Genomic DNA, 16,624 nt, shown 5'->3' on the forward strand with positions numbered 1-16,624 from the left:
TTGGAATATCGAGCATTCGAGCGTCTTGAAACCAACGTAGAGATCGAGAGTCGATGAACGACTGCGTGTACGTATCTCGCTCGGTTGTATAGTATACCTCGTTCCTTTCTTCGAGTTTAGCATCGTTTCACGAAAAGAGTCGCACGCTTCCTCTCCAATTGACAACGACTGGTTCCAATTCGATGCCAATTAAAGAAACATCTCTGTACCGTATTTGAAAGTACTTCGATCTTCGTGAAACTTTCCTACGATGTGGCACTGCTCCCCGTGATTGCACGAGTGCATTTTCCAAGATGGTGAATTACAAGTGCAACGATCCCTGCAATCGGTGAAATCACCGTGTACGAAAAAACTGTTTTGAGTGTGACCGGAGAAGTGAGAAAATTATTTCCCATTCTTACGGAAGGTGCGTACCTACATCTACGATGGTGTCGTACGAAACGACACCGTGAGAAAAATACGTAACAGACCGAAACTGCATTAGCCACACCAGAACCATTTCGACAGTCCCCGATGGAGAATATTGGCGATATTTCGCCGGAAAGCAATCCGACGTCGATCGATGGAGTGGTGGCGGCGAGCTTTTGTTTTATTGTTATCCGTAGGAGAGCCTCCATTAACGCGTAAAACTTTAAGATCTAAAAAAAGGGACAATGGAAGAGGTAGATCGCGTCCATAATGTACCGAAAGGAACTTCGGTGAATGTACGATATATTTGGAGCAATACCACGCTGGATACTAATAAAGGATTACTTTCGCATTGAATCGAATACTGGCGAGAAAATCTGTATACTTTGGATTCTTTCGAAATTGCGAAGCATCGGAGAAATCAATATAGAATACTATCGAGAAAATCTCTATACTTGTTGTTCATTCGAAATCGTGGAATATTTGGAAAATTAGCAGACGATAATCTATTTACTTGCAGTTTTTTCGAAATTGTAGATTATTTGGAAGATCATCGGATGATACTAGAGAGAAAATTCGCGTATTTATAGTTCTTTGGAGATCGTGGAGTACTCGGAGGATTAGTAGAGAATTCGATACTGTATATTATCAATATTATAGTCACATGAGAGCATGTGTCGGTTATACGAAACGGTATGTACCTTTGCCAATTTATCGAGATGTTAATTACGAAATACTCGCGCCAAAAGTTACACATTTCACGGAAGAAGCTTCGACGCGAATCGAGTTGCGTGTTTCGCTCGAAATTTTTAATACCGTACCTCGGACCCGAAATTTGCAAGATACGAACGATTGCCACGATCTTTGAGAGCGTTATTCGACGTTTTCGAGGTTTTTAGAGGAACTCGTTGCGGTCAGAGTTCTGCCTGTCAGCGATCGTTTGGCTCAAATTGACCGCGTTCCCTTTCAATACCGAGAGGCCGATTGTCAAAGTTCACCGGACTGTGAAAGACATGGGGCGATATTGTATGGGAATTTCATTGGCCTCTGCCTACCAATCATCGTGGTGCTCGATAATTGAATAAATAACACGAGCGGTTAAGGGGAAACATGACGGTAACTGCTTAAAAAATTCCATTTTTTTCTTTTTTGCACTTTGAAAAAAACTTGTACAATACTCTCCTTGTATCGAGGCTAAATTTATAACAAAAAGGTAAAATGTTTTCCGTGGTGCAGGCTCCGATTTAGTAAATGTAATCGAACGAAAAGTTACACCATATATGTAGATTTTGATAATTACGATACTCGTTCACTTACTACGAAAAGTTTATTCGGATTTAAATTGTCTCGTTTCGGATAACAAATTCAAAGAATATCGTGTATCATTTTTTCTATAAAATCTGCCTATATCTTTCACGATTTCTTCGAACGTATTCGAAACTGTTTATTACATCGAAAAATGTGTGCTCAAAAGTTATATTTAATTTTCGGAAAGAATACAAATATTTGTTGATAAACCGGTCGATCGGGCCGTGAAGATACTCGAATCTCGATATTCCGAAGTTGCGTTAGCAATCCGCGATGCTTACTTCCTTAAATGTTCAGAAGTACGTTCTTCGACTCGAATACGAAAGTTTATTCGCTCTTTAAACGACCCATCGACTCGTTCAAACGTATCCGTAGGAATTTATCGACACTCCGAAAGAATCTTTTGCTCCGTATTATCCATAACTGCACATATAATACATCTCGATCAACTCTATTTTTCGCATCTCCACGATTAATGGTACTTTAACGTAAATATCTCGATACTTTTCCAAAAGAGAAACAACTGTGTATCAAAATCGCGCACATTTGTTAAAGAAAACGCAAACTTAATCTTCGAATACCTTCTGGGCGTTCGTTCAAAAAATTCTTACTGCGCTAAGTTATACCTCGAAATCGTACAATTTATATTCGAAGTATTTTTCGATACAACGAATAGTTTCGAAGACATTCGAAGATGTCGATTCGAATGATTCACCCTGTACAGTCTCGAGAGAAATCGACTTTTCGAACACGAAAGATCTCCAAACCACCGACGTTACATCGAAGTCTCGGTTCGTTCGAGAATCGAGGGAAATCGATTTTTCGAACGCGGAAAATCTTCGAACCACCGACGTTATTTCGAATTTTGATCTCGATCGAGAATAGAGAGAAATCGATTTTTCGAACACGGAAGATCTTCGAATCACCGACGTTACATCGAAGTCTCGGTTCGTTCGAGAATCGAGAGAAATCGATTTTTTCGAACACGGAAGATCTCTAAATCATCCATGCAACTTCGAAGTCTCACTCGTTCAAACGTATTCGTAGGAATCGATCGACACTCCGAAAGAATCTTTTGCTCCGTATTATCCATAACTGCACATACATCTCGATGAACTCTATTTTTCGCATCTCCACGATTAATGGTACTTCGACGTAAACATCTCGATACTTTTCCACAAGTCAAACAAGAAACCGTGTATGAAAATCGCGCGCATTCGTTAAAGAAAACGCAAACTTAGTCCTCGAAGTGTCACCTAGATCGATAATCGGCCTCGATCCGATCACCGATCCGCTCGTGGACGATACGAAACGCGTGTACCGCGCCTGGTGAGCGGAGAGGAGTCGCGCTCGCGCGAAACGCTCGGGCGTGTAACCGCCGCAAGCCCCGACGATTCCGCTCGTCCCTGCGACGGAAGTGACGTCGCCAGGCACCGACGGAAATTCGTACTGGAAATTCCGATGGGCTCGAGAGGTCGCGGAAGGGAGAAGAGGGCAACAATCAGGGTAGACCCGGCATTACGCCCCATTCATCCCCTGCTGCCGCCCCTTACCGCTCTCGAACCGTATTTGGCTGACAATTCTTCATTTGCGTGCAGCAAACTCCGCAGCAGCGCGCCGCGGCATAGCGAGAGGTTTAAACGGCTCGCAAAAGCCGGCTAAATTCGACTCCAATTTGCCGGCTCATTCGTGCAACGATCGGAAACAAAATGCCTCGGCCGTTGATTTCTTTCTTTTTTTTTTTTTTTTTTTTTTTTACCCCACTACCCCCACCACCATCGCCATCGCTATCCCACCGAACTGACCCCCGCTACGTCCCTGTTTTTTTTCCAGTTCTCCGACTCTCCGTGTCTCTCTTTCATCCGCGGATACCTCTTGCGATCCGCTGACCGAACCGGCCCATCGATACGCGCTTTTCCAAATCAACTCGCATTGTCTTCCACTCGAAATTTTCATGCGAATTCATTCGACGATCTACACTCGTTTCTGTTATTTTCTCTCACCGTTTCCTCCCTCTTCCTGTTTCTCGCGAGACGATCGCAACCGAGACGCGATCGCGTGTCCCACGGATACCATCTCGTCGAAAATCGTTCGTCGCTCGATCCACGCAGGGATTTGCTCGGTTCGAGGAATTTTCTTTTCGCACGTTCGAAGACATTGCTACAATAGGGTCAGGTGGGCATTTCGTACGGCACAGTTTAGGTGTACACACCCACCGCATACATACGTACGCCGCGACGTCACTCCGACGGTATTGTCAGAAGCTGACTAGCCTACCATCCGGGAATACGAAATTCGGCGGTTCCGCGATATTCCTGCTACCTGCGACTTACCGCCATTCGTCGCGCGCGATCTCCGAGGACGCGTGACGCGGTCTACAAATATTTTCTTTCCCCGACGACCGTGCCCAATTCCGTTCGTCGAACGTCGCGAGTACCGCGCGATTGTTTCTTACCGGTCGTTCGCGACGTACGGGAGCCAAAGAACGTACTCGAATACATTTTTCGAAGGTAATACCGGTGAACGTGTTCACGACGTTACGTCTCTCGAATGCTTCAAAGAGGCACACGGTGTCGAAATATCGTAACGAAGAACGTAATTGCCTCGTACGATTTTTTTCATGGATTTTTTCTTTTTGCTTAGAAATTGTACTTGTACGAAGAAACAAGGAGAGTTAATATTCCCGAAGAGAGTTCTCTTCGTTTTCGTTTCTTATTTCGTTATTTTTCTAATTATTCGAGACACCGTTAAATGTATCCCGATTCTCCGAACGTTCGTACATTTTCTTCCTAATTCGTAGGTGCACAGTTTGTAAAATTTTGATTCGAAAAAAAGAAATAACGTTACGAGCAACGATCATTACTGTCAAACACGACGGACATTTTTCGGCGAATCCATCGCGTCGAATTTTGCGAGTACTTCGGATATTTTGAAAATCGCCATTCCTGAAAATTGCAGCCCGTGCGGAAATGTTGATCGAAATTTTTAACGAATCCCTTGAATTTTGCAATCAGAAATATTTTGCCGTCTACGGTATCCTATATCGAATTTTTCAACGTCATTTCAACAGCTTCGCTGCAAGTGACCCCGGGAATATGCAACACGGTTCGAATCGGTACATTTCGCCCCTCGTACTTTGCGTGTTTTTTTCTTTTTTTTTGTTGTTGTTATTCGAGAGAAAATTAATTAAATTCGTACATATTTTCCATTCCGTGTAACGTACAGAGAGAGAGAGAGAGCGCTCGACACGATTTTTCGAGGATCGAAGAAACAGGACACGAATCGGAGATTTTCAAATAATTTGCAACGTAATGGAAAAATACGACTCACCCAAAATTTTTCGAAGATTCTCGTACACGATCGAAGGGGGGACGCCTAATTCCTGGTCCCCGCGCAAACGCACGACGCCATCGGGCGCAACATCGTTTCTGAAACATAAAATCGAGGATAACGTTAGCGAGCGGGTACTCATCGGGATTGAAAAATAAAAATAAGTCCTCTTTCGCGCGGCGTTGCAGCCGCGTGGTTCGCGAGATAACTTTCTTCGGTATCCGCGAACTTCTAAGGTTAACTTCCTAAAAGCGGAATTACAGAATAACGCGCAGGTAACAAGCCACGTCGCGATCGAATTTGAATTTCGCTAACTTTCGATACGAAGCCTTTGCGCGGATCCACTTAACAATATCTAAAGGGTCCTCAGACTGCAGACGATGTTGCAATTAAGGGCATCGGTGAGCAGAACTTCTCGCGAACATAATGCTCCGTCGATACGTAGTTTTTGACGTTAGAATTTAAATTAACGGGAGCGTAATTATCTTTGCGTCCCTTTGGCGCAACTAAATTCGAAAAATTCTGCTACACGGTTTCGTCTCGTCGCGGTGGAACATTCTACGATATCGAAAAATCGTTCGTACGAATTGTTTTCATTGCCGAAAACGGTGGAAATATTATTTACACAGTAGAATGTCAGCGTTCGTTGCGAACAATGTTTCGAAGAACGTATTTTTGGTTCCTTGGCGAAATATTCCACCGTATCGGGACGAAACGGACATCCTGTATAAATTTTTTAACGAGACACGTCACTTCCACGGTCTCTCGTTGGTAATTTTGTAATTCTCGAACCCTCGGTACATCTCCTTCGAGACGAAGGTAATTAATTCAAGACTTCGAAACGAGCTCCACGTTTGCTTAAATAGCTGAATCATTTTCAACGGAGATGAAAACCACCGTGGTAACGTTGCCGCGGAACAATCGTTGCTGTATCTTATTAATGTTAAATTTTCAATAAACGTAGACATTGACGCGATATTAATCTATTTCTACCGCTCGAACGAACACGTACCGGGATCGGTGATACGGGCTTCGACGAAACATCGTTGTTCCGTGTATAGAACGAATACGGGATGGAATTATTCCAATCTTGTTAATATGCAAGAAAAATCGTTACAGAGACAGGTCGGAAATAATTTATACGGTCGAGGTTTCGTCTCGTTTCCTTGCCTTGGCGCACCATGGGCAACCGTATCGCTTCGAACGAAATCGGTCGTTGCAAATTGCGATTGTACGCGCTCGAAAGAATTCCCGCAGCTCGACGAAACGTCGATAAACAAACTGCGCGAAGGTCGACATCGATGCGTCTAATAATTGTCGAAAAGAAAAAGAAAAAAAAAAAAAAAAGAAAAAATGAAAAGAATCGGCACAAGGTTCGACATCGATGTGTCCGATAATCGTTCGGGAAACAAAAGAATGAAAGAAAATGGCCGAAAGTTCGACATCGACCTGTTCGATGATCGTCCGAAAAGAAAAATACGAAACACCGGGCGATCGTTGTAGCCGCTGCGAGCTAGAGAGACCCCTTGAAACCCAAAAATACACATTTATAGCCTGTCGCCGGGAGCGAAACGGTCGCGATTCGGCGTACAAAAGCGTCTCGTCGGTCAGGTGGTCCAATTTGAGGTGGCACGACGAGAAAAAGGTGGAGGAAAAGGGGGAGTAGACGTAATGCCAGGGGTAGACGTAAATGCGGGGGTACGTAAAATTGATCCATATTAATAAGAACGGTGGTTCGCGTTGCCGGATTTTTGCATAAATTTGAATCGGGCCTAGCGCGGCTCGCGGCAAGGGTTGCGAATTTGAATAATCGAGAATAATTCCGAAGTATTCTCGCCGTGTAAACGCGGCGCGGCGTAATCAGCGGCTGCTTCGAAACATTTCACGATGTAACGTTCTCGCGGCGAGGATGTACAGCTAATTAAGCGCTCGCCGGCCACCGGGCATCGGAGAAAAATACGGTTGGCTCTACAAATTTCCTTCCGCCCCTCGTTCCACCTTCTTCGTGCCCCGTGTCGTCTCGCCTCGGCCTGTTCCCTTTTCGTTTGACGCCGGCGCCGGTGAACGGGAATGTTTGCGATTTTAATGAATCTTAACCACGCGATGCCTCGGCTTCCTATTTCGGCCGCGAGGCGAACGCGACCGGCTCGATATTTTCACCGGTGCATTCTCCAACGACTCACCTCGATTCGGAGACGCTTCTCTGAGCTTCGACGAGCCGAAGGTGTACATTTCTACGGTCACCGTAATTGTTTTTCATTTAGAGGGGAATTCGAGAAATGGAAACGAACGAGTAGTTGGAACGGAGAATGAAAGCTACGCAGAGGGTCGCTCGCGTAAAGTGTCGTAATCGAATATTTTTGAAAATGTTAACTTTCACCGACCTTGAACGATCGTAGACCAAAAATTCATCGCACAAGGATTGGATACACACGATCTTGAAATCTTCTCGACACTTTACCGTGCAAATGAAAATAGAGATTGTATTCTTTAAACGAACGAACTTTGTCTATCTCGCGTAGAAACTACGATTCGAGATAGAATGTACAGTTGTTTGCTCTTCGGTCCACGAACATCGAAATGTTTCTTTCTCGTCGATACGCAAGGGTAAACAAACATAGCACGTATACGCGAGCTAACGACGTATGTATATATTATAGTACACGATAACTACAAACGCAACATTTAACCAAGATCGAAGAGGACGCGTCGAACGAACGGAATACGCTCCGATATCTCGGTAGGTTGCGTTACAAAGTTGCATCCGAGAAATAATATGCGGTCGAGTACGAGGAACGATGGTTAACAGTTTTTATCTCAGTATGCAGTAATCTGCGACCGGGGCGGCATCGTTCCATCTCCCGGCAGATTAAAGCGAATCTTATTATATCGAATGACGAGATCACGTGATCAATCACAAAAACACACAACGGAACTGTCGTGTCTCTAATGCGAAGCGGAGGAAGACAGCGATACTCGAGGAACGGGCCACCCGTCGAGAACGTGGAATGTGGAACTGTACCGACAGGGCCGGCAGTGCTCGTCTCTTCGCCCCTTATCGATAATTCGTCGTCTCTCTTGCACGTTCGCTCTTTAAATTTATCAAAACAACCCTCGAATCTCGGATAACTTGAATCCGCTTTCCTCCGATGTATTTCGAAATCGGTAAGAAAAATGCGCAAAAAAAATGGTAGCTCGTTGAACCTTCGACACGAACAACTTTCTCGTAACCCTCGAATCTCGGATAACTCGAATCCCCTTTCCTCCGATGTATTTCGAAATCGGTAAGAAAACTGCGCAAAAAAGTGATAGCTCGTTGAACCTTCGACACGAACAACTTTCTCGTAACCTTTGGTTACTTTGAACCTCGCGAAAATTTAACAACGAATACATTTCTTTTATACATTTTTTTTTTACATATTGTTTCCCTCGCACAATTATTGTCTTCCATAGAACTGTGAAAACGATACGTCGAAAAGTACGGCGATTCGTACGCGTCGATTCAATCTTAGTCGCAAATTTCGTCTACCCGTCCTTCGGGTTGGTACCCGACCGGGATCGTTTGCCGTGTTCTCCGCTAGATGTCACCGGTCTCGACGATTCCGCGTTCATTTAGGTACGCGCGTCATTGGGGTCCGGCGATATCGAGCCCTGGACCCCGTTATTAAGTCCGGAATGATCTATTTACGACACCGTCGTGTTCCCCCCGCTTCCTCCCCCCCGTTACCGTGCTTCTTTCTCGGTCGAATGAAATTTTTCCTTTCACGAAATCCTGTTACCACTGGGACGGACTCCCTCGGCTTGTTCCGTGGCCCTTGGTCTCTCTCGTCCTGTTATGGTCTATCCCATTATAATTCCGAGCGTGCACGCTCGTCGCCCGTACGTCCTCCAGAGAGATGGAAGAGTGTAAAACGTCGGACACCTGGGCAGAGAGTTTAGCCGGGTATTGTCAAGAGACAAATATGAGTTAATACGTCATCCAGGGACCTATTCAGGGGGCCCAGCGCCGACGAGAACGGTGATCACGAATTGGCCGGCGTATAAATGTGTTTTAATTGTTCCCGGTCCAACCCCTTCACCTCCCGTCCCGGCTCTGTCCACGAGTCTGTCCCGTTCGCTCCGTTTCACCGCTCGTCTCTAGCCCTGGACCCGTACGCGAGCCAACCGAGACGCGGGGCATAATAAGAGACGGTGTTAAAGAATCTTCTATTATCTTATTGTTGCGGGATACCCTTTTGTGCGCCGATACGCGGCTCGCACCAAAGAGGCGTTTCGGTTAGCGTTTCGGTACCATTATCGGGTGGCTGTAATTCGGCCGGGACGAAACCAGACGCACAATAGGTTTGTAAACGTCCAGAGAGTCTCGAGACACACACGAGCGGCGTATTAGAAATTACCTGGATACCGTTGGACCGTGGTTACGAACTTTGAAGATAGAATTTCACGCTGTACAATGTACATGGCACGATTTGGAGATACGTATACACACATCTCGGACAGCGAACGCACCGAGTAAAAAAATGTCCTACCAACGTATGTGTATTCTGCGTACCTTAGTTTTCGAGTTGCGAACGGACGAAGATAATGTTCGAAACGTCTGAGTAGATTCTTTGACAGAAATTGAGAATCGTATTCAAGCTGCTATTAATACGTAAATATTTCTCTGTAAAACGACGCTACGTTCTTAAGGTTCTATAGGGTATCCCCGGGGTACTATGTTACTCTTGAAAAAATTGAAAATTGATCGTTTTTGGACACTCTGAACAATTCTTCGATCATCCACGACTCGAAAACTAAGGTACACAGGAAGTAGGTCAATAGGATATTTTTTACTCATCTTGGCAGGTAGATTCAGCCCTCTGAAGTATGGGTGTGCATTTCTGAATCGTCCTTGTATATTTTCGACGCTTTCGCCTAGACATAATGTAACGCGTAACAGGTTTACCGTCTGACTAATCGACTAACGAGTAATGCAGTATCGGTTTGGTTTCCCCTACCATCTGTCGTCCCAATTCGTACGGATCTTGTTAGACAGCTAGATCGCCTCGACCTTCGTATTCTCTACAGGATAGAAGATTGGCTGGACTTTTTCAGTCGACGGATAGCGATACCCAGCTACTGTAACATTACGTATCGCTGTATTAGCGAGGATTCGAACATAGACACAGGTGGGTCAAACGTCTCCGTAGAATCCTGTTTGTTCGCGGGATAAGAGAGAGGACGCTTACCTTCGCGTCTCGGTGAAAAATAGAAATTTATATCCCGGAAGCGTCGCGTTCGAAGGCCGATGCTCATTTAAAGTGGTGTTATTTCATCCTCCGTATCGCCGGTTATGAGCATCGGACGTTCGGGCACTTTAACCCCCAGTCATCGTTCGCGTTTATCAGCCGGAGATACACACGGAGGCAGCAGGAGCGATCATCTCGGGGGGAGGGAAGGAGGAAAAGCAATTCGCGGAAGCTCCTGGGAGGAAGGGTGAAAAACAAAAGGAGAAGTTAAACGACTTGTTAATAACATCGCGAAACGGTGCGCCGATATCGTAAGCGAAACTAACTCGCTCGAATTTGCTTTTCTGTTGCTGTTATTGCGATACGTTGCACCGGATACAATGGGGTGCGTTGTCTATAGTCGCCGGTAGAGTACAATACCGGTTACGGTGAGCTTCGGGTACCGGTGTAACGAGCTCCGTGCGCTGGTACAGTAGGTCTGGGTTAGTATAGTGAGCATTAGGCGATACTACTTGAGTTGTGGGCGATAGGGTAGCGCGCACTCGGAACCAATCTGGTGCCAGTGTGGTAGCGAGTATTGGTACGCCACTGATATAGTGCCTACATAACAGATCGTGCGATACTAACATAGTAGCAATGTATTAATACACGTACTATTACTGCAGTTACCAGTAACATTCTCAGGTTCCCAGAGATTACCATTCTACTGGTACTAGGAAATGTAATACGATATAGTAATAATGTAACGTGAACGTAAATTTTCAAATTTTACCAGTACTCGGTAATATAATACCAATATGGAAATAATGCACTTGGTACTAGGTAATACAATACGATATAGTAATAATGTAACGTGAACGTAAATTTTCAAATTTTACCAGTACCGGGTAATGTAATACCAATATGGAAATAATGCACTTGGTACTAGGTAATACAATACGATATAGTAATAATGTAACGTGAATATAAATTTTCAAATTTTACCAGTACTGGGTAATGTAATACCAATATAGAAATAATGCACTTCAATACACGCTACTGGTCCACGTATCAGCAACACGTTAAATTTTCAAACTTTCCTAGCACTATGTATTACAATAGTACCGATACAGTAATGATGCATTACTATACATACTATTACCGTACGTACAAGCAGTACATTCGACTCCCAGACTCCACTAGTCAAGCGCCAAGAGTACAACACGTATGTACCAACAGGAGTATCCAATTTCCTCCTAGAAGTATGGTAGACACCGGTCGATGTAGCCGTTACTATAAACTTCGCCGAACCGACTCGTTCCTAAGTATTCGAATATACGGCCCGACGGACGCGTCGCATAAAGAGACGCGAATAACGTATCTCTCGGCCATCTTGAAAAGTTGAACAATGAATACCTCGCGGAGGGAAACCTATAAAAAAAATCAATTACATACAATGGGCACATCAAAGTGGATAATGCGACGGCTTGTTCGACCACCTCGGGAATAAAAAAAAAAGGAAGGAAAAAAGAAAAAAGACGGTCGGTAACTGACGCCTATGTTCTCTCGTCGAAGGTCTTTACGTATGCAACGTCCACGTGCACGTGCATAGTCGGAGTTGCATGTCCACGGTACACGGACATAAGCTATAACCCGGAGGACGTTGTCAGTGGCGTATCTTTGCATTGACATGATGGACGGCCGACGTGAAATTAACAATCTTATCCGGTCATTAATCCCGACGTGCGTGTATAATGCACTCGGGCAGCGCGCGGACCACCCTATTAATTAAATTAGGTTTATCTAGGTTCTTTCGAGATGGCCCGTGTATCACGAGGGTCCCCGGCTCGTTCTCTCGATTTCGTTCCGGGATCGAGGTGTCCCCTACCACCTCGAACGTTGCACCATTCCGCTCGATGCGTCGCCTACGAACGAAAAGTCATCAATTTTTTACGCATACGAATACCAACCGAATACGTACCCGGTTACGTCCGAGATTCTTTCATCGTCCGGGACGAAATAGATTCGAAATAGATTCGACCTAGAATCGACCGTGCGCGCGTTATACCTCACGAATGAGAACGTAGTTTACGAACAAGGGAGATATATACCCAAATTGTCCGAATCGTATGGGTCCCTCTCTCTCTTTCTCTCTCTCTCGTACAAGCGATCGATTAGCCCCGTTGACATTGCTGGCTCCTTTTAACGTCGAATGTCCAACGATATGTAAATTTAATTACGCGATTGTTGTCGTCGCCGACTCGTCGACGATCGTCCCGTAGGAAGCTCCGAAACCAATTCGAATCGAAATCGTCCGGCCACGGATCTCGGTTCGTTTCGCGCGTCACGATTCTCGGTCGAACGAGAAATCGTAAACGCGCGAACTTCGATCCGACGGGATTACAAGCGGCGAGAAAAAGAAGAGGTACGGTATAATAACGCGCGGTAAGAGGTGGTAATGGGCAGGAAACTCGTGTCCTCGAGAAAATAATCTCGGGGAGATTAGGCGAGTCGTTTAGTAGAACAGCGAGCTCCATTCAGATGCAAATGTCTGTCAACAGGTACCCCGGGCTCTCTGTTCCGTGCTTACGCGAGATACGCCCTTTTGAAGCCCTCTAGCCCCCCCACACCGCCCCCGTCCGGGTCATCCCGCTGCTCTTTCTCTTTCACGCGTCGGAAATTTTAAAAACGATTAACCCTTCTTACGCTAAGAGGCTTTTTACCCGAGAGGAATACTGATTCGTCGGTCCGAAACGAGACGGACTCCCCTCCCCCTCACGAGCACCGCTGGTAAATGTATTTAATATTACTCGCGCGTGGGGATCCAGGTGGACGAGACGTTCGTTCGTTTGTCGAAGTTGTTCGTCGCGATCCGATCGAGGATGCCACAGAGTCGAATCATCGCGTTTAATCCGACCCGAAAGCGAACCCAAAATACACTCGATTCCGAACCGACTGGAATCTAATCCGAATTTAATCCACGCTCGGCGCAGACTTAACGCGCTGGCAAAACTCGATCCGATTTCGAAACCGTAACGGGCGAGTCGAGGATCCTGTTCGAAGCACGTCTATTTTCGAATAATGTATATTTTCATTGAATAAGTAACTCGTACGACGGGTTCGAGTGTCGGGTATCGTCGTCTCGATCGGCGATACTGCGTCGATGGATCGACGATCTTCTACGATTCATTTTTCGTACAGGTTTGCGTCACCATTTCGAATTCCCTGGAACATTAAAGTATCGTTACCGGACGATCCTTTTCAAGATCACCTTTCTCGTTTACGAGTCGGAAAATCGGTTGGAAAAACACGATCTCTAACGTTCGATAGAGTCTCGAACGAAACGCAAGATTTTAGCTCTGGTAACGAAAAATGTAACTCTTTCGTACGATAGAGAATAGCATCGTTTCGAAAGATCGTAAGTTTCTCGCGATATCCGTGTACGTCGAACGTAGATCGACGATTGCGTCAATTGACGTTACCACGTTTCAACGAACGTTCGTCTTCGCGGACAGGTACTCTTCTACGATTAATTTCTTCCGCAGGTTCGTATCACCGATTCTTTTTTTTTTTATAACACAAGTTATATCAAGATTCCTTCAAGACTCAAAGTATCCTCACTACATGGTCCATTCTAAGTTCGATCCGAATTCCTCGCGAACAGGAGACCAAGTCAGATTCCGCTGGTTGAAGCCGATGCTTGGAAATTCTAGAGAATCCGAAACGGAACGCGAAATTGTTGCTCTCGCGAATAAAAATTTACCTCACTCGACGAGTGTATCGTTTGAAAAGATCGCGAGTTCCGCGTCGTCGTATCTCGTCCACGTTAAAACGTCGTCGTTCCGTTTTCGAGAACGCTCTCGACGCAACGAGTCTCGCGGTAGCCTCGATCGCGGCTCCACCGACTAAGGACATCCAAAGGAGTCGCCGGTGTCGGTTCCGACGCGATACACCTTCGTCGTTCCTCACGGCCTGCTTAAGGTCTCCTCGAGGACTCGCCACGCTCGTCGTTTCCTCTCTACCACGTCTCGCCCCGTCTCGTTCCTCTTTCCGCGATTATTCGCCGGAATTTCCGAGAAAACAGATGAAAATCTCACACCGTGAACGCAAACCAGTCGCGTCGCGCGCGTCTACTCTTTCGTAGCCGCGCGCGCTGGCCCGTTCCTGTTCGGCCGGCACCAAAGATCGTATCGGGGTAACCGTGGCCGCTGGAAACGGGCTAAAGGGGCGACTAATGCGTCCCGACGACTTCTAACGAATCTGCCGTACGATTTAAAGGAGCCCGGTTGATGGTGTACAGTCGAGCGAGCCCGAGTGTTTGCAAAGCAGGGGAGAGAAGACCGCCTCTAGTCATTTGGAATAAGATTAACAGGAAATCGTATTTTGCACCTGCTCCGACCTGTCTCGTTCAGCGAGGGCCCTCCTCCTCCTCCTTCTCCTCCTCGGTCCACAATTACACGTTTAATCTCGATTTAGCGTGCAGTGGTAATAAATACCGGCGCGTCGAACGCGTCGTTTCAGACCGAGGAAAGGAGGAACGGGAGAGATTGTTTACGCGGACGCGTTCTCGAGTTGAGTTCCGTCGCCGCGAAACGTTCCACGGATTTAAAATCGGAACAGGGAAATCGAGTCGAGCCGGGAGTACGAAACGCGGCTGGTATCACCTGCACGATCGTTTAAAATATTTTATTCCGGAACACCTTGACAGAAAATACGGCACGCGCTAAGGTTCACGGTGGTGTCACCTGAACGATTGTTCCGAGTATTTTATTTTCGAACACGGTAATTAAAAATATGGTACGCACTATGGCTGAAGATAGTATCACTTGGATCGTTCCAAGTATTTTCTTCTGGAACACTATAGTCGAAAATATTATACACGCTATGGTTCACGACGGTATCACCTGGACGATTGTTTGGAGTATCTTCTTTTTTGGAACACTATAGTCGAAAATATGATACACACTATGGTTCACGACGGTATCACCTGGACGATTGTTTGGAGTATCTTCTTTTTTGGAACACTATAGTCGAAAATATGATACACACTATGGTTCACGACGGTATCACCTGGAGGATTGTTCAAAGTATCTTCTTTTTTGGAACACGATGGCCGAAAATATGACACGCACTATGATTTACGACGATACGTTATCGACCGGTACTGTACGCCGCTCGTAAGTCGCCACCTGGAACGATACAGAGCTTGAAACTCTAGATGGGACTCGTTCGACCAATAGCAAAACTATACGCGAGCACACGCTGAGGTCGTGTTCGGATAGGTCGGCTCGTCCCGCCACGAATCGCTAAACCCGCGTTCCCTCCAGATCCCGACTTACGCGCAGCGTACAGTACACGCGTTATGGCCCGAGGTTGCACTTGCGCGCGATCTCTCGGCGCGTTTCTACGGCTCCCTTCCGCGATTATTATTACAGTTTCGCGTAGGAAATACATCGACGCGAGTTCACGAGACGGCGTCGTCGTCACCGCGGTGGAAGATCGTCGGCCCTTGGCCTTGGTGAACCGTGGAAGCATAATTTTTACGGTGACCTCGCTCAACCGAGAAGAGACTCCAGGTATTTACGATGGCACTCGACCGGTGACATGGGTTTCTGAGACCAATGAATTTTAATTCCTCCTCGCTCGGAGCCTCATTCTTCGGATCCCGGGCCCCGTGGCAGCCCCGCTGCGACACCAGGACGATGATTTAATATTTTAAGAAAATGAGGGGTCCACCCTTAATTTAAGCTCACCGTAGATGGGACCGTGTTCCTGGCAGCGGGAGATCCAGAAAGCCATTACCCAGATATTCGATTCGACAGTTCGGAGGATGCTTTCGTATATAGCGCCCCTCCTCCCCACCCCCCGCTTACTCCCCTCCACTCGTTTCTCCATCGTCGTCTCGTCTTCTTTCCTTTTCGATAATCCCTCTTCACGGAGCTTACGATGCAACGGACACGCGATCAAGATTCGTAGATTTCGTGTACAACAACGGAGATGGACGGCAACTCGAGGAAGTTGAGCGTTATCGGGAAATATGGCGTCATTCGGAAGGATCATTTTGCGCCCGTACGATTTCCGTGTCTTCGATCGTAACGTGTCGGGAGTATCGCGAACGATCGTTAAATTCGTGATCTATGCTCAACGGCTCGATCCAATTGTACGATTAATTCAAGAACAAGATTGTTTTCATCGAATCCATTTTGTACTCGACGAACTCAAAGGATCGTTCGAAGAAAGCCACTCGATCGAACGAACCGTGCGCGTTAATAAATAAATTACATTCACCGTGATACATTTTGCAAAACGTCGGGAAGAACATCACGAGAATTTAAGCAACAGTTTTGCATAATTTTCCCAAACCAAAATTC

At 46.0% G+C, this 16,624-nt stretch overlaps 1 protein-coding gene across 1 annotated transcript in view; it reads right to left on the reverse strand.

Moving 5' to 3' along the window:
* Nucleotides 1-16,624, reverse strand: part of LOC143144447 (uncharacterized) — a 570,964-nt gene that overhangs the window by 98,682 nt on the left and 455,658 nt on the right. The window contains exon 6 of the mRNA XM_076306853.1: nt 5,047-5,144. Coding sequence (XP_076162968.1) covers nt 5,092-5,144 — 53 coding nt within the window. The 3' untranslated portion in view covers nt 5,047-5,091. The remainder of the gene's footprint in view (nt 1-5,046; nt 5,145-16,624) is intronic.

The sequence above is a fragment of the Ptiloglossa arizonensis genome, chromosome 3, assembly GCF_051014685.1.
Source record: "Ptiloglossa arizonensis isolate GNS036 chromosome 3, iyPtiAriz1_principal, whole genome shotgun sequence".
Taxonomy (NCBI): domain Eukaryota; kingdom Metazoa; phylum Arthropoda; class Insecta; order Hymenoptera; family Colletidae; genus Ptiloglossa; species Ptiloglossa arizonensis.